At 34.2% G+C, this 21,026-nt stretch overlaps 2 protein-coding genes across 13 annotated transcripts; both read left to right on the forward strand.

The window, feature by feature from the left end:
* Window positions 1-7,194: 7,194 nt before the first annotated feature.
* Window positions 7,195-15,799, forward strand: LOC110007583 (hypothetical protein). Of its 4 annotated transcripts, none has more exons than XM_088846854.1 (9): window positions 7,195-7,665; window positions 8,292-8,391; window positions 9,945-10,196; window positions 10,742-11,166; window positions 11,451-11,540; window positions 11,752-11,852; window positions 12,233-12,279; window positions 12,415-12,491; window positions 15,256-15,799. In XM_088846854.1, exons 3-9 carry the CDS (start codon window positions 9,998-10,000, stop codon window positions 15,535-15,537), a joined length of 1,221 nt encoding a protein of 406 aa, XP_088702980.1. In that variant the 5' UTR covers window positions 7,195-7,665; window positions 8,292-8,391; window positions 9,945-9,997; the 3' UTR covers window positions 15,538-15,799. The 4 variants fall into 4 exon arrangements, with proteins under 4 accessions (XP_088702980.1, XP_088702981.1, XP_020524950.1 ...); XM_088846855.1 differs by having other exon boundaries at window positions 7,198-7,665; window positions 11,755-11,852; XM_020669291.2 differs by having other exon boundaries at window positions 7,230-8,391.
* Window positions 15,800-17,540: 1,741 nt separating this feature from the next.
* Window positions 17,541-21,026, forward strand: NRPB12 (DNA directed RNA polymerase, 7 kDa subunit). 9 transcript variants are annotated; one of them, XM_020669257.2, is made up of 4 exons: window positions 17,541-17,725; window positions 18,062-18,119; window positions 18,404-18,496; window positions 20,806-21,026. In XM_020669257.2, the coding sequence occupies exons 2-4, from the start codon at window positions 18,077-18,079 to the stop codon at window positions 20,826-20,828; spliced, it is 159 nt and encodes a 52-aa protein (XP_020524916.1). In that variant the 5' UTR covers window positions 17,541-17,725; window positions 18,062-18,076; the 3' UTR covers window positions 20,829-21,026. The 9 variants fall into 9 exon arrangements, with proteins under 9 accessions (XP_020524916.1, XP_020524915.1, XP_088702982.1 ...); XM_020669256.2 differs by having other exon boundaries at window positions 18,065-18,119; XM_088846856.1 differs by having other exon boundaries at window positions 17,541-17,686; window positions 18,065-18,119.

A 21,026-nucleotide genomic window follows, 5' to 3' on the forward strand; every position in this document is an offset into this window, starting at 1 on the left:
TTGTAAAAAAAATATTAGGTTCTTAAAAAAAAAAAAAAAAAAACAATTATTCAATACGTATTGTAAAAGTTTCTTATTCTTTCTTAGAACGAGTCAATTAATTATCACGCAAATTCAATCAATGGCACCAGCGTGACCAAGATGAAGAACGACGTCGTCTGTCATTTTAGTTTTAGGTCGTATGTTACGAATTGTATGTTTTATTGTAGTCCATGTACGATGATATACTTAATTCATGATAATTCTTTTGTGTGATGTAAATTAAATGATAAATAGTAGTTCATACAACGAAAGAACATATCAATATTCGCATATTCATACAAAAAAATGAAAATTCTTAATGGAATACTCCTATTTCTTATTGGATTCCTAAAAACCAACATTTGTAATGAATTTTAATAATTTTTTTGGATTTTTTTTAATGTTTAATCCGACTGATTCGGCTGATTACCGATTTAGATTGCCGATTCACCAATCCGAATAGGTTTTTGAGGTGCCCGTTTCGGGTCACCGATCTATTTTTTAAACCATTGGTCGTGACAAAAGAAGCTTTCAAAACCTGAAGATATTTGTGGTCATATTGAACCGCATATTCGTGAAAATTATCGCCTGCCAGTGAAAATTTGGCCACAACTTTTGAAACGAAAAAATTCAATTTATTTTACAAAAGTTGGTGATTAATTAGAGGAACTAAAAAATGTCCCAACCTTTTATATTTGCGATTGTGTACAATGAGACCATCTACCTTTTATATACATTGAGGCCACAAGATATAAAATCTTATAGCTTGGATGTATCATAAAGTTGAAGAATTTTTATTTTGAATTTTAAGTTTGGTCAATACAATAAACATAACCACCCACTTTTACATCCACCAGTCAAGATTAATTATAACCACCTTACACCAAAGATAAATGATCTCACTGTATTTTATTTATATTTTATGTTGCAATTTTTTTCTGCTTTTTTTTCTTTTTTTTTCTAACTCGCAGTTTAGAATAGTGATATAAAAAACAAATTGGTGACCCAGATCGGACACCCCAAAAATCAATCTGAATCAATTAATTGTTGGTTTAGATCGTAAATTTTAAAAACTCAAAGTCTTTCAATAACATTTTTACAACCACCCATTTTGAGATCTAATGGATAAAAATGATTGTGACCTCTTTGTATTAAAAGTAAATGATCTCGTTACATATTTTCTCTAAAAAAAAAATTTCCATCCAATTCATAAGCTAAAACTAACCATTCATGGCCAGCATGATTACTGCAAAGTGTTTGTGGACTACATAAAAAAATAATTATTCTTATGGAGTGTGGATAATTTGAGAAAAAAGGGTTTCATTTTAATCAGTGTCTGTATTTTTTGCAAAGTTGATAATGAGACAACCCAACATCTTTATCTTGATTGTCCTTTTGTGATGAATCTATGGGATTGGGCTCGTCAGGGTCTAAACATTTCAACACATACTCTTAAAAATATAAGTCGGCTTCTTCACCAATGGCTTACTCCTGGTATCTCAAAGATGGGTATAATATTGTGGAGATCAAATTGGGTAAGTATTATTTTGGTTTATGGAAGGAAAGAAATAAAAAAAGTATTTGAAGGGCTGAGCACTGATACATCGACGCTGAAATCCAAGATTTTGGCATTGGCAGAATATTGGTTTTCTACACATAAAAATACTAAATTCATCCCAAAAAGCTAGATCATTGGTAATCTAAATGTAGTGGCTAGTTTATCTTCTCCTATATCAAGTTGAATGGGTATTGTTTGGACACCACCACCTGCTATTGCATACAAACTAATTTTTGATGGAAGCTTTTTTGGAAACCCAGGTGTAGTAGGTTTTGGTGGAATGATAAGAGACCATATGGGGTATATTATTTGTTCATATTTTGAACCTTGCGGTGTCACTACAGTTAACGAAGCTAAAGTTAGAGACCTTTTGGAAGGCATTAAACTTTTGTCAGTAATTGAGGGAGTGAAGATCATAGAAGGAGATTCAACAAACATTATATCTTAGAGTAAAAGAGAAGCTAATGTACCATATAGGTTGACTATATAATTTCATGAAATATGGGATATTCTCAAAATTATAATTGTTGAAATCCGCCATTGCTATAAGGAGTCTAATGCCGAGGCTGATTATCTTGCAAAAGAAGGAGTACATCAATCTTTACTGGTGATTACTTCCTTCCAGTTAATTTGTCAATATCTTGTAACTTGGTTTTCTTTTAATAGAAATTATTTGGTAATGTTCAAAAAACAATAATAAAGTGCACAAAAAAAATATTTGCTTTTAGTACAAGTATGTCACATTAAGCCATATAACTCATAATCGTTAAATGTGAAATTGGGCGAAATAGAAGTCTATAAAAGATTAATTAGAACTTTATGCATAAAAATGACACCCCTTTGTCACTTGATATCACATATTGCAGATAGTGATAATTATATTGTTGCAGTGTGAATAATTGCATGGACAGACTGCATATAAGAAAACAAAATGGTCCATACAGAATCAAGTGACAAACAAATGTAAATACACATTTATTCATCCAACTTGGTCTGTTGTCACATTTGGGACCTGCAAAAGCTGAAGGAGAAAAATTGGAAAATTGAGTCCACAGCGTCTGGTAGACCACAAATGACAGAAAATCAATGATTATTATATCATAGCCATTCAAAACAGACGGACTCCAGTAAAAATATGCTTGGTTTTTTGAATACTGGTAAAACCAACCCGATGGAGTCTATGTAAGTATTTGCAAAACTCGGCCGGTCCAACTCAAAACCGGCTGGTCAAATCGGAATTTGGCACTGGCCGATCTAATTGTGCCCGGTTTTGGTGGTCTTGTTGGGCATTTAAATTTTTCTAAAAATATATAAAATCTCGAAAGACAATGTATTTGTTTGTAATATGTTTTTTTAATATTTTTTATCATTTTGTCAAACATTGACAAGTGTTTTGGTCATGAATACTTATTTTTCCATTTTCCCATCTATTTTTTTAAAAAAAAAAAGTAGCACAAATCGATTTTTTTTAAAATCATTTTTTTCCACTGCTTTTCAAGTGTTGCGTTTAGTCAAGTTTTAAACATTTTTTTTGTATTCTTCTTTTAACACTTAGACTAGCCGGAACCTGTTCAGTTAGGCTGGTTGAACTAGTCAATTTACCTGTTAATCGGATTCAGTAGTTGGCCAATTTGATTTTTCAAACACCGGTCTCTGTTGCACCGATATCCAAATTTAAGCATGTAAGTCTCCAAAACAGATACTTTTGGTTCAAAATTCAGATAGCCCACAGAAGGAGACAAATGCGACTCTTTGCAATCTAGATCAAAACTGAAGTTTGATACACCATATACCAAAAAAAAAGAGAGTCGAATTGAAGAACAAATCACAACTCACAAGTTAGTCTTGAAAGCATATAATGATATCCCTTTCATTTGAAGTACTAACTTCGATTTGGCACAAGTCATATCGAGAACGTATAAGAAGGCATGGGTTATTGCAGGAGAGATCATATGGTGACATGTGTAATCAATATAGATCAATGCGAAAATGACAAATGTTGAACCCAGAGGCCTTCAAATTTTACGAATATATGTGATCGTGATTTTATTGTACCAAATATAATTGGTTGTATGACAAATCACATTTTTTTTTTTTAAAATTTGCAGTCGATTATATGCTTAGAAGTTGGCACTTGTCATTCTCCCTTTGTGTTTGAATTACAATACTAGTAAACTCTTGTATGATCCCATTTCACTCAGGGATATGCATCGAATTAACAACACCCAATCTTACTTGGACAGTTGTTAGTGAGCTAAAAAATAGTATCATACTAAAGTCTATTGTCGGCCGTTAATATCAGGCTGCAATTAATTTGTGATATTTTTAGCTATCCACGACCGGATTACGCGTACTTATGCGCACAATAAATCATTTACATGGGTAGCAGAGCTCGTCCCATAATCACTCCCATGCATAATAAGAAACAAAATAAAGTGGGAAGATCTCCAGTGTCCATTTATTGTAAAAATATTTTTTTTAATCATCGAAATCACATTTCAAGTTGTATTACGAAGGATGGGTAAATTTGTGACCATTTGGGCATCTAAATGCTGAAATCCCATATTGATGATTGGGGTTATTTCTATGAAATGAATGGCCAAAATAAGAATAGTGGAAGGATGCCATGTTTGGTTGTACCTTTGAAATGGGGTACATACTGGTTATCTGGGTGGCAGCGGGTCCAGTCTTGTATTATAGGACTCGGACCTAGACCTAACCAAACCCAAAGTTATCAGACTAGGACTCGACTGGCCCCATACTCAAACGGCAACCGACCTATATATATTACTTAAATATTATAACTAAAGTTATATAGTTATATTTATTAAAATATTACATATTAAATATTAACACTTTTCGGTACTGTATGGACCCATACTCGGACTCGAGTCGGGTTCAGTCGTTGGGTCCAAGTCCATTGCCACCCCTAACTAATTATTTTAAGAGAGAAGGGACGCTATTTCTCTGCTAAAATGTAGACAACCGTAAAAGGTCCGAGGATAATACTCTTGGATCTCAAGCGCATTATTGTACAATTGTTGAATTTAACATCTGACAGATACAATTGATTGATATTTTCATACGGGAATTTATATTGTGAGATCATGTATATTTGTTACAAAGATATCACAATTACTCATAGCCATTAAATGTCAAATTGGATGACTTGGGGTGTGTCACAAAATTCAAGATTTTTTTTTTTGAATTTTGAGTCTAATCATGATATACTCACAACCGTTTGATTTAAAATTTGATGAATATCAATGATTGTAACCTCTTGTACCAAAATTAAATTGTTTATTTGTATACTTTTCTTTTTCACACATACCAAATGAAGTCATTATTTATTTTGATTACCTTTCTTTTTGGGCTGACAAGCTAGTGTTTGATCTTTTATGAAATTTTCGAGGTGCTTATCATGTGTTTATATTTGATTTTCTAAAAATGCTTGTAATGTGTAATAGTAAGTTTTTGTTTTGGGTAGATCAGTGGGGAAGATAGGCCCTACCTGTTTTAGAGATAGTGGTTTTTAAATGTGTTAGTGGGAATGGGGTTAAGGTGAGATAACAAGGTATAAATTATTTTTCCGGTGAGCTTTCCCTGGTTTCCATACGGATCAATAACTATTCAATATCAAATTGGAATACTTGTAGTTAACATACAAAATGAATTATTACTTGACAAAAATAGCCCATATTGTTCTATAACATTATTACCAGCTCACTGCCTATCAAGATAAGGTCAATATCATTTTTCAAATAATAAAAATTATTTATAAATTAAATTGTACACAAAGATTTATCCATTACTTTAAAATTATTACCAGCTCACTGCCTATCAAGATAAGGTCAATATCATTTTTCAAATAATAAAAATTATTTATAAATTAAATTGTACACAAAGATTTATCCATTACTTTAAAGGAAATAAATTAAACTTATTCATGGCTCAAAATAAGACTAAATCATTATATGGTATTGGCTTAAAATAATAATAATAATAATTATCGATACAGACAATTAATAAATGCCACAAAATCAATCCATAAATAGCAGATTATCATGGTTTCCCAAAAAGGCATAACGGCCACAAAAACAATTTTTTAGAAAAGAACGTTTTTTTTTTTTTTTTTTGTACTTCTTTGTGCATGTCTCTGTTACATTACAAGAATGCAACTAAAATATGTTTCTCTCTCTTTGGAAAGGATATGTTTCTCTATATTCCCTTCCTAAGATGCTCTCCTTTGTTTTAGGGCTCGTTAGGAACCCTAAAAAGTACTATTTCTTCTTCTTATTTTTATTTAGAAGTTAATTCCTTTCACAACAACAAACAATGTAACTATTTTTTTTAATCTTTTTGGGAAAGGTTATGTTTCCTTATATTCCCTTTCTTACGATATTTTCATTCTTGAAAGGTCAAAGATTTCATGACTCCACATAAAACAACCAATTTAAGGATACTTTGATTCATGATCTTAAAAATCGTCTATCTTGACTGAGAATATATGATTCAGATCATACTTAGAAGGTGATTCAGTTTGGGAAGGGAAATGAGGACGGGCCGTAACCTCTACGGTTTACCTAATTTTCTATGTTTAATGTGTGTTTTTTTTAATTATTTCAGATCCATTGCATTAAAGGAAAAAAAAAAAAAGAAGGTGTAGTTTGTAAAAAACCAAGGCCCTAAACAATAAAAGTAAGGTGCACCTTTAAATAGGGTAAAAAGAAATTGTTTCAATGCGGAAATCTTTGTGATGGCCGAAAAATTTATTTTAATTCAAAGCATAAAAAATAATGTAGTTCGAGTGGATCTATGAATACTTAAAAATCTTGAAAATTGATTCTCTAAAAAATGCATTACAAGATGCACTATTTTCAATATTTGAAAACCATTTTTTCTCTTGGCATACATCTCGAGGTTGAGATGATCGAGGATTATGGAGCATCTAAGTAACTTATTCTATCGAAAAAAGGGATATTCAGGCTCGCCCTTTGGTTAGCCCAACCGTACCAAGGATTCGGAGCAAACCCTCGAAAGGGTATAATGGTCAAAACTTAAAAACAAAAGGATATATATATTTGGATGAGGTTTGTATAAGATTGTTTCTTTGTGCTTTAAAAGTAAGGCACACATCTAAAATTTTATCGAGTTGTCGTTTTGGTGTTGGAAATCTTATGAGGGCTTGAAAATCTATTTTCATCAACATTTATAAAATTAAGAATTTCAAAAATAATACAGATTAAGTAGATACACTTGAAAATATTGAAAATAAACGGTCTAGATAATTTGAAAATAAACGGTCTAGATAATTTGAAAATAAACGGTCTAGATAATTTGTTATTAGATGTACTATTCTTTAGATTTAATTTTTTTTTTTATTTCCATAAATCTCGATGTAGATAAGATCGATTGAAGGGATCTCCCACATCGAAAAATTATCTTGTGTTGGATTTTTAATGTGCATCTTACTGCACCTTATATAAACTTTTTCCTTTTTTTTTGAATATATTCGGAAAAGAGCCGTAATTCAACTAGATATTTCGGGTCGTTTTAGTCATTTCCGATCTGTTAACCCCCTCTTAAACACGTTATTAATGGAGCGGTTCATTCCATAACTAGAAAAAGAGCGGGAAAAAGGTCCAACCAGTGTGAGAGAGAAGCCGAAGGCGTGAATGTCTTAGAGAGAGAAAGAGAGAGAGCTTTAGAGAGAGAAAGAGCCTGCTCATCTCCTAAACTCTTCAAAGCGTTGCTTATAGAAAGAGTGCAAATTTAGAGAGATAAAGATCGAATCTTGATAGAGAGAAGAGCCTGCTCATCTCCTCAAGTCTCGAAACAAGAAGCTATTTCCACAGAGGGAGAGAGAGCAAATTTAGAGAGACAGAGAGAGCGACGTTAGAGAGAGAGTGGGAATTTAGGGAAGAAGAGAGAGCAAATTTAGAGAGAGAGGGAAGTTAGAGAGAGAGAGAGAATTTAAGGACAGAGAGAGTGTGGCTGCTCCTCTTCCCGAGCTTCCCCCATTTATCAACAGAGATTCCCAAAAACCTGCTAAAAATGGCATTAATGGCGGGCGAACAAAACGGCTGGTGCGTTTCCTTTCTCTCTCTACCTCTATCCTTGAATAAGTATTGGAATTTCACTGCCATTTCCTACACTTGGCGGCTTCGCACTCCCAAATTTATCGGAATCCCCACTCTCGATCGGATCATAAGCTCTGCTCCATTTTATAGAAACCCCTTTCTCTCTCCTCTGATATCTTCTCCAAATTTAGCGACGCCTTCCATTTCCTCTAACTTCAGCGGTTTTTTAGTACCCTTGATTGAGCCCATGCCTAAACCCCTACAACCAAGACCCTACCACTCCCTTCTCTCTCTAACCCTCTCTTCTCCACCCAATGCGGCGTACTGCTAAACCAGAAATTATCCATGAGTCCACCAAAGAAGCTGGACGAAATCGAGAAGGCGATGGCTCTGTCTCTGGTTCACCGGTTCAGGTTTCTCGTTCTGATTCCAAAATTAGTGTTCCTGTTTCTTCTTCTACTTCACCGGGAGGGATTGGCACCAGTGAAGTGGAAAATGGCCATGAATTCAGTGGATGGATCAGCGGAGAAATTGCAGGGAGTCGTTCGATGTCTGATACACAAATTAAGCATCAGTTATTTGGTCCTACTGGTTCTGTGTTACCTGTTGATTCGTTTGTCAATCTTGAGCAGAGTGTTAGAGTTGGAGGAAGAGAGACCATTGATTTCAAGCAGGTGTTTCAAGTTAACCAGAGGTTCACGTTTCCTGCCTCCTCTGTTCAGCCTCAACCAGGTACTAGCACGAATGGTTGATGAAGATAATTGAGCTTTTGGTGTACAAGTATCGATATTATGGATATTTATGATGACTAAATGATAATTATAGATCTCTCTGTTTTGTTTGAATTAGAATTGATATTACTTTACCATAGTTTAAGTATAATCAATTTTAGCTTTTATGGTTCCAAGCACATTTAGCGAGACCATCGCTTGATAATTTGTTGGAGAACACACACAGAGACACACACTCTCTCTAGTTTGTTCAAATTGGATTTGAGATTGCTGTACCATAGTCTGGTTATGTTTGTTTTTTCCTCTTATGGTTATATGTATATGCTACCGGTGATTGATAGAGAAAACACCCTATCTCTCTCTCTCTCTCTCTCTCTCTCTCTCATTCTAGTTTGTTTGATTTAGAATTGAGATTGGTGTACCATAGGCTGGTTGTGGTCAATTTTGGCTTTCATGGTTCTATGTGAATGTTAAGGGGAATTTTGATTTATAGAGAAAACTCCCTCTCTATCTTGATTGCTTGAATTAGGACAGAGATTGGTCTACCATAGCTAGTTATGGTCAATTTTAGCTTTAATGTGTTCTATGTAGATGTTACTCGGTTGAGAAAACACACTCTATCTCCCTCTCTATAATTTGTTTGAATTAGTATTGAGTTTGGTGTACCGTAGTTTGGTTGTGATCAAATTTAGCTTTATGGTTCTATGTAAATGTTGGTGAGACTGGTGTTTGTCAGAGAAGGGTTTGTCTTGACCATTCTATGGATGTGTTGTTTCGTGACCTCCCAATATTCCGTCCCATAAAGCATGACGGGTCTTGCACCCAACCTGTAGAACTTCCCTTTTTGTTTTACTGGTATATATGTTACTTGATTGAATTATAGCTATGATTGGCATTGAAGGGATAAGGACAATTATGACAAGAATTACAGTTTGCACGCAATCACATGTGAAACTTTTATGTCTTTTTGTGTTGTCGCTGTCTTTGACTTCCTATGAGTAACACATCAAAATGGCAGACAAACAAAAACCAAAAAATGGAGAATATAGTCTGACGGAAAAATATAGATCTTTTTGGATAGATGATATCGAAATGAGAATTTGCCTTTATCCTTGAAAAAGTTTGCATATGATGGCAGTGAGTTTCTTCTCATATAGACGACAGCAAGTAGGATAGATGAAGTGGTCATACTAGCAAGTACTGCACTTGTGATTGGATTTTATTATATTATATGTCATTCACATGAATATTTTGGGAACAAGGATTCAAATTTCTATTTACTTCAATATTAGTCTTTACATGGGACTTAGACTACAATGTATTCGTGGTGTTTGGTATAGTTGATCCACCTGCAAATTTTGTTTGAACTGTGATCTCATTTTCGGTTTTCCATGTTAACATCTTCCTATCATGGCTTTTTGTTTGATACATTGTAATTCCTTTCTTTGAACATTTTATCTTGTTACCTATTATACCATGGCATACAGTTTTTTTTTTATATTGTTACAGTTTGAATGATTAAAACATCACTTAAGATCTTGCTTTGACATATAGGCTACTTTCATGGGTCTGAGACTTGCTTCAGTCAGAAGGTTGACCTGAATTCCATGTTTGCTCCTTCAAATAGCTTTGATATCAATGGAGAGAGATTGTGGAGGTCAGATGCCACTGGAAGTTCATACTCAGTTCCTTGCAATTCATATGATAATGCACTTATTTCCAGCAATGCACCATCAAATTTAAAGAGAATGATTGATATTTCTACAGACCAATATCTTCTACCAACTAGCATCTGTCCTAATCCAGGTACAAGTTAATGCAATTTTTGGAAGTATTTATATATGGTGGTTTAGGGTGTTGGATTTTTGAAAATTTCTTGCATCCCACTTATGATAATTTAAGAAATATATATTGAGAGGGTCTTCTTTTTTTTCTTTTTGGGGTATGTCAACTTGGTTTCGAAAGGCAAAGGTCCAAACCCATGACCTCTTTTAAACCATCAATCCTACCGTTAAGGCAGAGGCTTGGGAGGAGGTGAAATCTAAAATTGAGTCTTTTAATTATATGCAGTGGAGGGATTGAGGTTGATGTATAATGGTGTGTTTTAGTGAAAACTTGAACATTTCTAGATACCCTAAAAGCTTTGAAAAATTTATTTGGTGAATAATCTGATATTCTTCTTTTCTGTAATAACACAAAAACCAATTGATGTTTACTTCACCCTGAAAATTGTTCAGATGATTTTCTAATGAAACCATCTTTTCAACTAAATTTTTTATGGACTTTTTGTTTACCCTGAACACTCTTGCTCACATTTGGAACTAACTCGTATGTTCTTATGGTGCCTATAGTGTATCAGGCTAGTTCCCGACCCAACTCACCCATAACCTACCAGCACCTTTTTCCTGTATCCACAAGGGACTCATGCAATTCAAATGCATGTTGCAAACATGGTGAAGAATTTGGGAATCATGCGTTTTCCAGTTCTGGTTACTCTAGGGCTTCTGAGGTTCCTGAGTATGATGGTTCTACTGACAATGACGTTTTTGCAAGTCGAAAAAGAAAGGTGGTACCCCAGAGGAGGTTAAACATGAAGTTGGGAGTGAATCTTGATGGAAATAAGAATGCTTATTTTGGGCATGATCATAATGGACTTCAGCTGCCAAAGCATGGAGAACTAGGTGCTTTCGAAACTAATCCATGTTTACACCAGTTGGGTCGTCCTTCTTCATCACGGCATAAGGTTGCAGCTGAGAATTTGGCAAAGGATGACAAGGTATGAATTAGCTTGCTTGATTCTTTGATTCTTATATCTTTTGATGTATTGAAAAGTGGAGAATATTTTGTGTTCATTCTTTCATGCCCGGTGCTTTGTCTGTTTATTGTTGAGATCATTGATCACCTTGGGGAAGTGGAAACTGACTTGCAGATATATGCAGAGAGAGAGAGAGAGAGAGAGAGAGAGAGAGAGAGAGAGATTCTCTGAATCCATAGGACAATCGGGTGCATAATATTTATCTACCAGACCATGTTTGACTCTTGGCAATGCGCATTTTCCAGGAGCTTGAGGTTAAGGGGTTGATGTTGGCTTTGCGAAAAGAGTTGCGCAATAGTGATGTTGGTAACCTTGGGAGGATTGTACTGCCAAAAGTATGTGAATTTGCATATGCTTGCTTATTGATCTTTTCCTTTCATGCTTTTTTTCTTGGCTTGCTTGGTCTGCTTTTCTACGTACAGCTAGATATTTTTTTGTTGTTGTTGAGTAGTTTAGTTGTGACTTAACGAACCAGAGGTCTGTGATATGGAATTTTATATTAGAAAGCTCCCCTTACCTATTATGGTTTTTGTTACATAATGGTAGAAGGATGCAGAGGCGAATCTTCCCCTGTTAACTGAAAGAGAAGGACAGATTTTGCATATGGAAGATATGGATTCTTCAGCTGTATGGAAGTTCAAATTCAGGTATATTTTGTGATACATGGGGAAAATTTTTGTTTTCAGGTTTCAATTAGAAGTACTCCCAATAGGAAGAATGGGCAGAAGTCTTTAAACGTCACATGCCTCTTTGAAAATGTCTTTAAGAAATTTGATCACCTATATATATTCATTACCAGTAAAATAATTCAGTAATTGGTAACTATTTAAGTTATTTTCTTTACTCAATGGTTGCTGTCCAATTCAAATAATATCTGCTGATTATTTCATTCTCGGTCAGTAGTAGTTTGGGCATAGATGATTTCAGAAGGTGTTTTTCTTTTTTAGCATCATCTCAAAAGTGTCTGTTTTGATCCTTTACTATTCTGTTCCCAGGTGGTTTCTGAGTGTTTATCTAAATTTTGCAGATACTGGCCAAACAATAAAAGTAGAATGTATGTTATGGAGAATACAGGTAAGAGGAACAAGAACCTGTGTAAACTTTGCAACATCAGTGCAGTAATACATTGGATTGAAAACGAATATAAAACAATGTTTGTTACACATTCATCTCTTTACACCTTCAATCCTCTGACTTGTTTTGTCTCAGGAGATTTTGTAAAAACTCACTGCCTTGGAACTGGTGATTTTTTTATTATATACAAGGATGAAGCCAGAGAAAAATATGTGAGTTAAATTTTCCTTCTAGGATTTTCGATTAATTTATTCCTATGTATGCACATGCTAGTGTGATATGTGTGGTTTTATATCTGTTTCTATGTCGTGTATTTATTGATTTGTTTCAGTTGTTTATCTGTTAATTCCTTTGCATGGGCTTGTGTGTCTGTGGGGGCTGTGTGTGTTGTGGTGTGTGTCTGTGTGTGGTTTGATTGATATGATTTTTTTGGGGTGCGGAATTAAGGGTGCAAAGTTTATATTTAGGGCAATGGCTGGTCTTTGTTTCAAGTTGACTCTTATGTTTTCTACAATTGTCAGTTTCAACGTAATCGGAGCCCATTTTAAGGAATATCTGGCCTATCAAATTGGTGAATTTCCAGAATAATGCATATGGTTTGCACATGCTGTTTACGGAAGTGCTTTGGCAGATGGGTTTTGGGAAAGGAGTAGATTTTATCTTTAGGCTTAGGTTTTATGGTCTCCCTTTACCTTATTGATGGATTGACCATAGTAAACAATACTTTGTTTTAAACCCATTTTTTAATGGACAATCAGTGTTTGAATGATTGACTTGGGCTGAGTACTCGGCCCAGGCCCAAGCCAAGTACTTGGGCTGAGTTTGGGCGAAGCCAAAAAGTGTTTAAAAAAAACAAAACATCAGGAAAAATATGTTTAAAGTAAAATTAAACAAAACACATGTAAATGAGGTTAAAAAGTAGTGAAAAAATAAATTTCTTATTTTGAAAAAAAAGAATTTGTGATTGGGGTATTTAGAAAAAAATCCAAAAAGAAGGAAAATGTAAAAATTAAGTATTCTTGGCCAAAACACTTTCCAATCTTAGCCAAATGATAGAAAACATAAAAAACATATACTATGAATAGGTTTCTTTTTTTTATATATATAATTTATTCTCTTTTTTTTTAGGGGAAATATCCTCGTACCCTTTATTTTTGGTTTTCATATATCAATAGATACAAAGATTCAAAATATATCTCCTAACCCCTTGAATAACTTTACCCACTTTTAACAATTTTTTAGCCCTAACAAATATAAAAAAAACATGCTCATTTTAAACACTTCCTCTCTTTACGTGATATATTCTCTCCAAATTTATCTCCCTCTAACATTCACCCTCTTTGTCTCTCTAATGGGGGAGAGAGAGTGGAGAAATAGGTAGAGAGAGATTTGGGAGAAAATCACGTGAAGAAAGAAATGATGGTGTTTAGAAAAGATATATTTTTTTTATATTTGTTTGGGGCAAAAAAATAGGTTTAAAGAGGAAAAAGTTGACTTAGGGGTTTAAAATATATAAAATTTACAATTTTTATGACTCAAGATATTTTTTGAAACCTTGGGTGTATTGAGATACAAAACTTAAAAATGGGGGGCATGGAGATAGTTTTCTTTCTTTTTTTAATATCCCCGAGTTTGATACTAGGGTGGCAAGTCCAAGTTGCTTGGGCGAGACCGAGCTGCCTCCCCTAGTAATCAAACACTGGACCATCTTAATTTTCTACAAAATTTTTTAAGATATCTGATTTTCCAAATAACTCATTTTTTTTAGGAAATGAAATTTGTTCTATGATATCATACTTTGAAGGGAAAAATTTATATAAAGCCGAGGCTCTAAACAATCAAATAAGAGCCTACCTCAAATATTGCACTAGAAGAGGTTGTTTTGATGCCAAAATATTCTCAAATTGATCATCTCGACATCAAGATGCACGGGCATGAAAAAAAATTGGATTTCAAGTTGTGGAAATAGTGTATTTTGTAATGCATTTTTGAACCGTCAATTTTCAAGATTTTCAAGTTTTCATTGATCTGTTGATTTACACTATTTTTGAAGCTTTAAACTTTATAATTAAAGATGCTAATATATTTTAAGGCTATCACATAGATTTTCAGTATTGAAACCACGGCTCTAATTTGATTGTTTAGAGCTCTATACAAACTGTACCCTTGAAAGACTTAATATAACCATTTATATAAGGGAAGAGTTTATATAGAGCCAAGGCTCTAAACAATCAAATTAGAGCCCACCTCAAAAATTTCACTAGAAGAGGTTGTTTTGATACCAAAATATCCTCAAATTGATCATCTCAACATTAAGATGCGTGGACATGAGAAAAATATGGATTTAAAGTCTCGAAAATAGTGTATTTTGTAATGCATTTGTGGACCGTCAATTTTCAAGATTTTCAAGTTTTCATAGATCTGTTTGATGTACACTATTTTTGAAGCTTTAAACTTCATAAATAAAGATAAAATATATTTTGAGGCTATCACAAAGATTTCCAGTATTGAAATTACATTTCTCGACACTATTTGATGGTAGGCTCTAATTAGACTGTTTTGAGCTTAGGCTCTACACAAACCGCACCCTTTATATAATTGCCTTGAATTTGTTCATACTGATATTTGGTTGTTATTTGATTCTTATATTCTGAACGGAAATTTTATGTATTTGACTTCTCTCTCTGTATCTCTAAATTATAATCCCTAATATCTCTTTAGTTAAGTCTCTTTGATTTGTTATCTAATGCATTTCCTAAAGATCATGGTAAAATTTATTTTTATCACTCAGTATGAGCATTGTTTAATGCGCCTGCCATTAGCTAGTATTTTGATTAGTGCATTTTCTTTTATTTGGTTTCTCTGCCTATGAATGAGAAGCAACCATAATCTACATGTAGTGAAGGCCAATTAGAGGGTCGCCCTTTCTAGCTGTGGTACGTCATATCTGACTGTCTTCCAATTTTTTTGGTGCAGATGGTTAGGGGTAAGAAAGGGGCAGCCCAAATCGAGTCTTTGGGTTCTGTTCTCTCGAATTGTGAGAGCCAAGACTTTAGTGATAAAGAGAGAGAGATAAGTACAGGTTTTTCTGGTGAACAAACCAAAGCCATGGCCCCCTACCACTTGATGTCGAAGCCTAAGTCGGAGTGTTTACCTGCAAGTTTTTCTATGGATTTTGAGAGAGAAGCCAATGGTCTCTCATTTGATCCACTTTTGCTTGACTTGAATCCAGACATGTCGTTTAACCGTCACCCTTAAAATATAGATTTTCTGTTCTTGTGGGGTTTCAAATTTCTTGTGGGGTTTCAAATCAGTCATGATTTTTTTGTGTGAAACAAATTTTCCTCCGTTGAGTTGTCTTTTTTTTGAAGTCTGTAAATTTACTTGTGAATAATACTTCATGGCATTGCTGAAAATTCTTGGATGCCTGATAATTGGTTGGAGCTTTGTATGCCCTGGCTGAGGAGCTTTGTGGCGATGTTCTTTGGCAAGAAAGCATGATATGAGTTGGGTTTGTTTCTATGGGGTTTTTTTTTTTTTTTTGGGTAATTCAATGGGGAAGATACGCCACTACCCTTTGCTTCATACGGATTAGGTAGTTAGCTTTTGTTCTATCATTCAATTTAATGTGTATTATTTTTCGCCCAAAAAAGTGGGAATGCTTTCAATAATGCTTCTCCCTCTCTCTCAATTGTATTTTTACTTTTTAACATAGTTGCCAAGACCGGACCATACAGGTGGGATTGTCAACCAGTCCTTTGGTCGGTTTGGTCCAGAGTAAAAATTGGGTTTGGTAAAAAATCAATCAGAATAAGTATTTGACATGTTTGACATTCGGTTTTGACCAGTTTGACTTTTCAAACCAAATGGACAATTTTTTAAAATATATTATATAATTTTAATTTTAATTTTTTTAGTTTTGTTAAAATTCAATTGAACTGATTCAACCTGTAGTTTAGATTGGTTTTGATTGGATTGGATGACTCCTTGGTTTGTTGCCTGATTCAATCTTGATAACTCATATTCTACTTTTGCTGATCAACCCTTGAATAATTCTTCCATGGTTGAGCTCTCTTAGGTTTTAACAAGCTGAGAGAGCCTTAAGAAATGCTACCATATCAGGTTTTGTAATCCGAAGCATGCATTTCATGGAAGATTTTGAGTGTTTCACTTGGGTAATTGTTGTGAAGGTAAGCTGATATAGTAGTGGTGGTACATGAGGTTAAGTTAGCTTATGATTTTAATTGAGAATTTGAGCCTGAGCCCAAACATCCACCAAATCGGTCCAAGTCTCTAGATAAACAACATAGAAGAGCTTGAGGCTTGATCGATTTCCCCACTTGTTGAAATTTGAAATGTAAAGATTTTAGAGGCTAACTGATTGAAATTTGAACAAGTGTGAAGGTTAGAATAGAGGTCATAGGTCAGTGTGAGAGTAGGGATTTTGTATGAGTTGTTGAAGAGTCTTGGAGAAAGAAGGGGAGCTTCTTTTGAGGGAACTTGCCTTAGCAATAGGCCCAGCCCGAAAGATCTTGGCCCAAGTTCCTAAAACATTGAGGCATTGACTCAAAATGAGTTGCGCTTTTTAAAGGGTAGACATCTGATAATTAATTTTTAAAAAATCATCAAAATGCATCGAATAGATGAAATATCAAATGCCTCAGTCGGAACTGCTCCCCTCAGTTTTTTGGGGTAAATTGAGTGGCCCTGGCCTTGGAGGCAGCTTTGGATAGGATCCTTTGAATTTATTTTATTTAATATTGCTACAAAATAGATGAGACGCTAAACAATTTATATTTTAAATGATCCTATTTGTATATGGTGTCAACTTTAAATAATCAAAGTTAAATCTTGCTAAAAAGATGCCATTTCAATGTCGCCTAAACATCTATTTTTAATGCTAATTCTGAAATTTAAAACTTTAAATGTGGTGTAGATCAAACAAAACTATAAACATTTAAGAATTTAAAAAATAGACGGTTTATATAATATATTATAAAATATACTGTTGTCAGAACTTTAAATTTCTATATTCATACCCTTACATCTTGAGGTTAAAATGATCAATTATACAATTTTTCAATGTTGGAACAACCTTACATCTTCGGTATAAGATTGACACCATGTATGAAAGTTTCCTTTTTTAATAAATTTCAAAAAAGAAAAAAAATAGCGGCGGATTCCTCCTGTCTCTCTTATTTATTTCAAAATGTCGTGCCGTATCACAGCCCTATAAATATCTTCTCTCTCTCTCTCTCCAAGAAGTAGAACGGGCTTTTACTTCCCAGGTTCTCTCTCTCTCTAAGAAGAAGAACGAGCTTCTCTCTCTTTCTCTCTCTCTCTCCTCTCAAGTGATTGAAAAGCTGTTCGGAAACAGATAATAAGAGGTAGAACGGCTGGTTCAGAGGTCGAGTCCAGTCTTTTAGAGAAGATGAATCCATTTTAGGTCTTCTTCCATCTCCTGAAATGGCTTCATCATCGAAGTCATGGGCTTTTATTTTAAGTTTCCAACTATCAAAAAAAATAAAAGAAAATTGTGGGTCTTTATTTCAACCCCGTCTGCGAAATATTCTTAGTTCATTATCAAAGACTTTGTAAAAAAAAAATGATCCCAATTCTGATTGCAAAGTTGTAAGTGATTATAGTTGTGTCCATAACTCGTTAAAACCCTAAACCTACTTTCATCTTTTATTAGCAAGCTTCTGCTCGTGTCATTTATCAATTTCGTTTGATGGGAATTCCTTCTCACTGAAACCCTAATTTGTTATCTCTTCGATTTCAGCAGTCATAAGCTCCCATGGATCCTCCTCAAACAGAACCAGTAAGCTACATCTGTGGAGGTAAAGTCTGATTCTTCATTACAAACGCACGTTATGGATTTTCCTTTTTCTCCCTTTTTAACCCACTTAATATGATTTAGGGCTTATAAGGTCGGATTTATCCTAAATCAAACACTCACTATGATCTTCTTTTTTGTCCTATTGATATGAGCTAGGTCTTAATATCGCTTATTTTTCTGTTAAGGCTACCTTGAAAATTTAACTATCTTATTAAATTTCTTATGGAGATAATTTTGTTTGATTCATTTAATGTATTTGTTTTTTGGTTTTTTGTTTTGTCTTAGATTGTGGAGTCGAGAATACGTTGAAGCCTGGGGATGTGATTCAATGCAGAGAATGTGGTTACCGTATTCTGTATAAGAAACGCACCCGTAGAAGTATGATTAGTTCTTTCAAAACCTTCGATCAATAATTTGTTTTGCTTCGCAATTGTGGTTCATAGAACACAGGAATTGCCTTGGGTCTCTAGTTTTTAGCTTATTATTTAACTTCCGACTTGAGAATCTTTCCGAGTCGGACTGGATGAATCGGGATTGGGCCTTTGGCAATTAGGAGCCTGATCCTGATATTTGAAAGCACCAGTTTGAGTTACCCTTGATTAATAGTTACCCTTGAACGGTTTGATATTTTTTATTTTTTAATAGTAATATGAAAGTATATGGTTTACCATTTCTGTGATTGCAGTGTGGAAATTGTTCTATTCATGTCTTTGAGAAACCTCTATTTTTTTTTTGCATGAACGCATTAATTATTGGGTTATGTTGTCTTCTTTCCTTCTCTCTAGTTGGTTTATGGAGTTGAATAGAAGTGACTGATGAACTTTTTTTTGGTTGAGTTATATTGGTTTTCTTTATAGTTATTCTTCACAATGTTATATGACGGTATCTTTTTTTTTTTAATGGTTTTCTGTTTTTAGATTGTATAATATCTACTGAAATTTGTTACTTGATCTTCTATTTATAAATTTAGGGGCTTGAAGGGCAATTTCCTTAAGTCAATCACCCTCTGTGTACCAGTGTGCTTTAGCCATAGGTAGTGATGTGCTTGGATAGACAACATTGCGGATTACTTTTTTAGGTAGAGAGAATGAACTATAAGTTGGTGGGCACATGTTTTGGGGGCATGATAAGAGCTGATGCTATTGTTATTAGAGCATTTGAAAATGGGGGTTTGTTTGCAGTTTGGACACATCCTTAAGGAGAGTGTTTAACGGGAGGATTTCGCTTAAAATAAAATGGTTTATGTGAGCAAAGGTGGAGGGAGAACAAAGTAGTATGGGTTGATCATTTCGTAATAGATCTATTGATGAAGCTTTGAGCAGTAGTGAATGGCTATAATTCCTAATTTCTGAAGTTCTTACACACTCTTAAGGGATATAAATTGCTGCTTGGATCATAAAGGTAGGATCTTTTCGTGGACAACCGTCAAATGGTATTTGATTCGTGTGTTTTTGCTGTCTAGGATTTGAGTTGGTCGACTATATATTGTTTGAAATTTTTTCTGGGTTTTCTGTTTTGGGGGTGGGGATTAAGAAGTTGAAAATACGTGTAAAGGTAATATCATTTCAACTTTCTATTCCAATTCGTACTAAAACCATTATAGCACCAAGAAGGATTTGGAATTTTTTGGGTTTGGGCCCCCCTTGGGATGAAAAGAGGGATTTGGAGGGGGGGTTTGCGGGGTGTTTGGTTTGGTTGGATTTAAGATATGCTTAACGAAACTTAGGCATAGGATGTTCTACGTTTCAACTTTCAATTTCAATTCATACTAAAATCATACCAAGAAGTACTTGGATTCACTTGATGTATTTTGAAAACCCTTTGGTTTTTGTTCCTGATATCTTTTTATTTGAATCTGCAATTTCTCACAAATCTTGAATGTGTTCTATAAACCTTTAGCTGTCCCTCAAATGCTTCCAAACTTATTCAACACCTTCGATGTATACTTGGCAGCAACACCATCCCTAACCCCATTTTCTGCATTTCCTTCAAGGAAATGCACTAATTCTATATGGCATGGTGGTAGAATTAGAGACAGTTGCACTCTCTTATTTGTATGCTCATTGTAATTTGGCACCATGACTGACCTTCAATGGCTTGAGGTTATCTTGGATTTCGTTCTATCGTTGCTGCCTACTTTTTGGTACAGTTCTCTATGTTGTGAACATTGTATGTGTTATCTACTATAAATTATTGATTTCATTTTATCATTGCTTCCCTGCCTTTTTCTTTTTAATAGCAAGGCACTTTTTGTTACAGGTCTCTATGTTGCGGATTAGTTGTATGTGTTATCAACTATGAATTATTTATTGTCAGGGGCCTTAACTTCTCTGTATTTAATCTCCTTAAGAGTTAGGTTATGAAGTTTCTTTTTTTTTTGATAAATGAGATGCTAAGTTCAAATCATAAAAGTCATTTAAAAAAAATAATTTAAAATTGTAGAAGTATATCTGTTAAAGATGGGGAAAGGAACCTTGCTAATTGATACAACCATTATTTATATGAACATGATTAAGCTAAATAAACTCATCACCCTAGTCTTTAGTTGCTCTATTCAATCTGAATGCGTGGGCAACAAAGTAGTTTTTTGTTATTTTTGTGAGACTTTGTAGAATTTTGACTTGATCCTCATTTTTCTTCTATTTTTCAATATCTGCTACTTAATTTATATCTCACTGTCTTTGCAGTTGTTCAATATGAGGCTCGTTGAAGCTGTAATGGATTGGAATGTCTACCGGTGATCTCCAAATCTAGCTTTCAATGATAATGTCCGTTTTTCGTTTGTATACATAACTATGGATGAACTGTTTTTCCACAGAGAACTTAAGCCTAGAAATACTTACTGTCATTCATGTATGGAGCTGACTGAGCAGATGGTTGTATAGTAGAGAGTTACAGACTTCTTAAA

Source organism: Amborella trichopoda, chromosome 9, assembly GCF_054954075.1.
Source record: "Amborella trichopoda isolate Santa Cruz 75 chromosome 9, AtrichopodaSantaCruz75HAP2 v2.0, whole genome shotgun sequence".
NCBI classification, from domain to species: Eukaryota; Viridiplantae; Streptophyta; class Magnoliopsida; order Amborellales; family Amborellaceae; genus Amborella; species Amborella trichopoda.

Excerpts from the sequence above, each read along its gene's own strand:
- LOC110007583 (XM_020669291.2), top strand. The coding sequence starts at position 7,974 with ATGCGGCGTACTGCTAAACCAGAAATTATCCATGAGTCCACCAAAGAA. Across the intron at positions 8,392-9,944 it reads CTCTGTTCAGCCTCAACCAG|GCTACTTTCATGGGTCTGAG; the intron begins GTACTAGCACGA and ends TTTGACATATAG. Across the intron at positions 11,853-12,232 it reads GTATGGAAGTTCAAATTCAG|ATACTGGCCAAACAATAAAA; the intron begins GTATATTTTGTG and ends TAAATTTTGCAG.
- NRPB12 (XM_020669257.2), top strand. The coding sequence starts at position 18,077 with ATGGATCCTCCTCAAACAGAACCAGTAAGCTACATCTGTGGAG. Across the intron at positions 18,120-18,403 it reads AGTAAGCTACATCTGTGGAG|ATTGTGGAGTCGAGAATACG; the intron begins GTAAAGTCTGAT and ends GTTTTGTCTTAG. Across the intron at positions 18,497-20,805 it reads TAAGAAACGCACCCGTAGAA|TTGTTCAATATGAGGCTCGT; the intron begins GTATGATTAGTT and ends CTGTCTTTGCAG.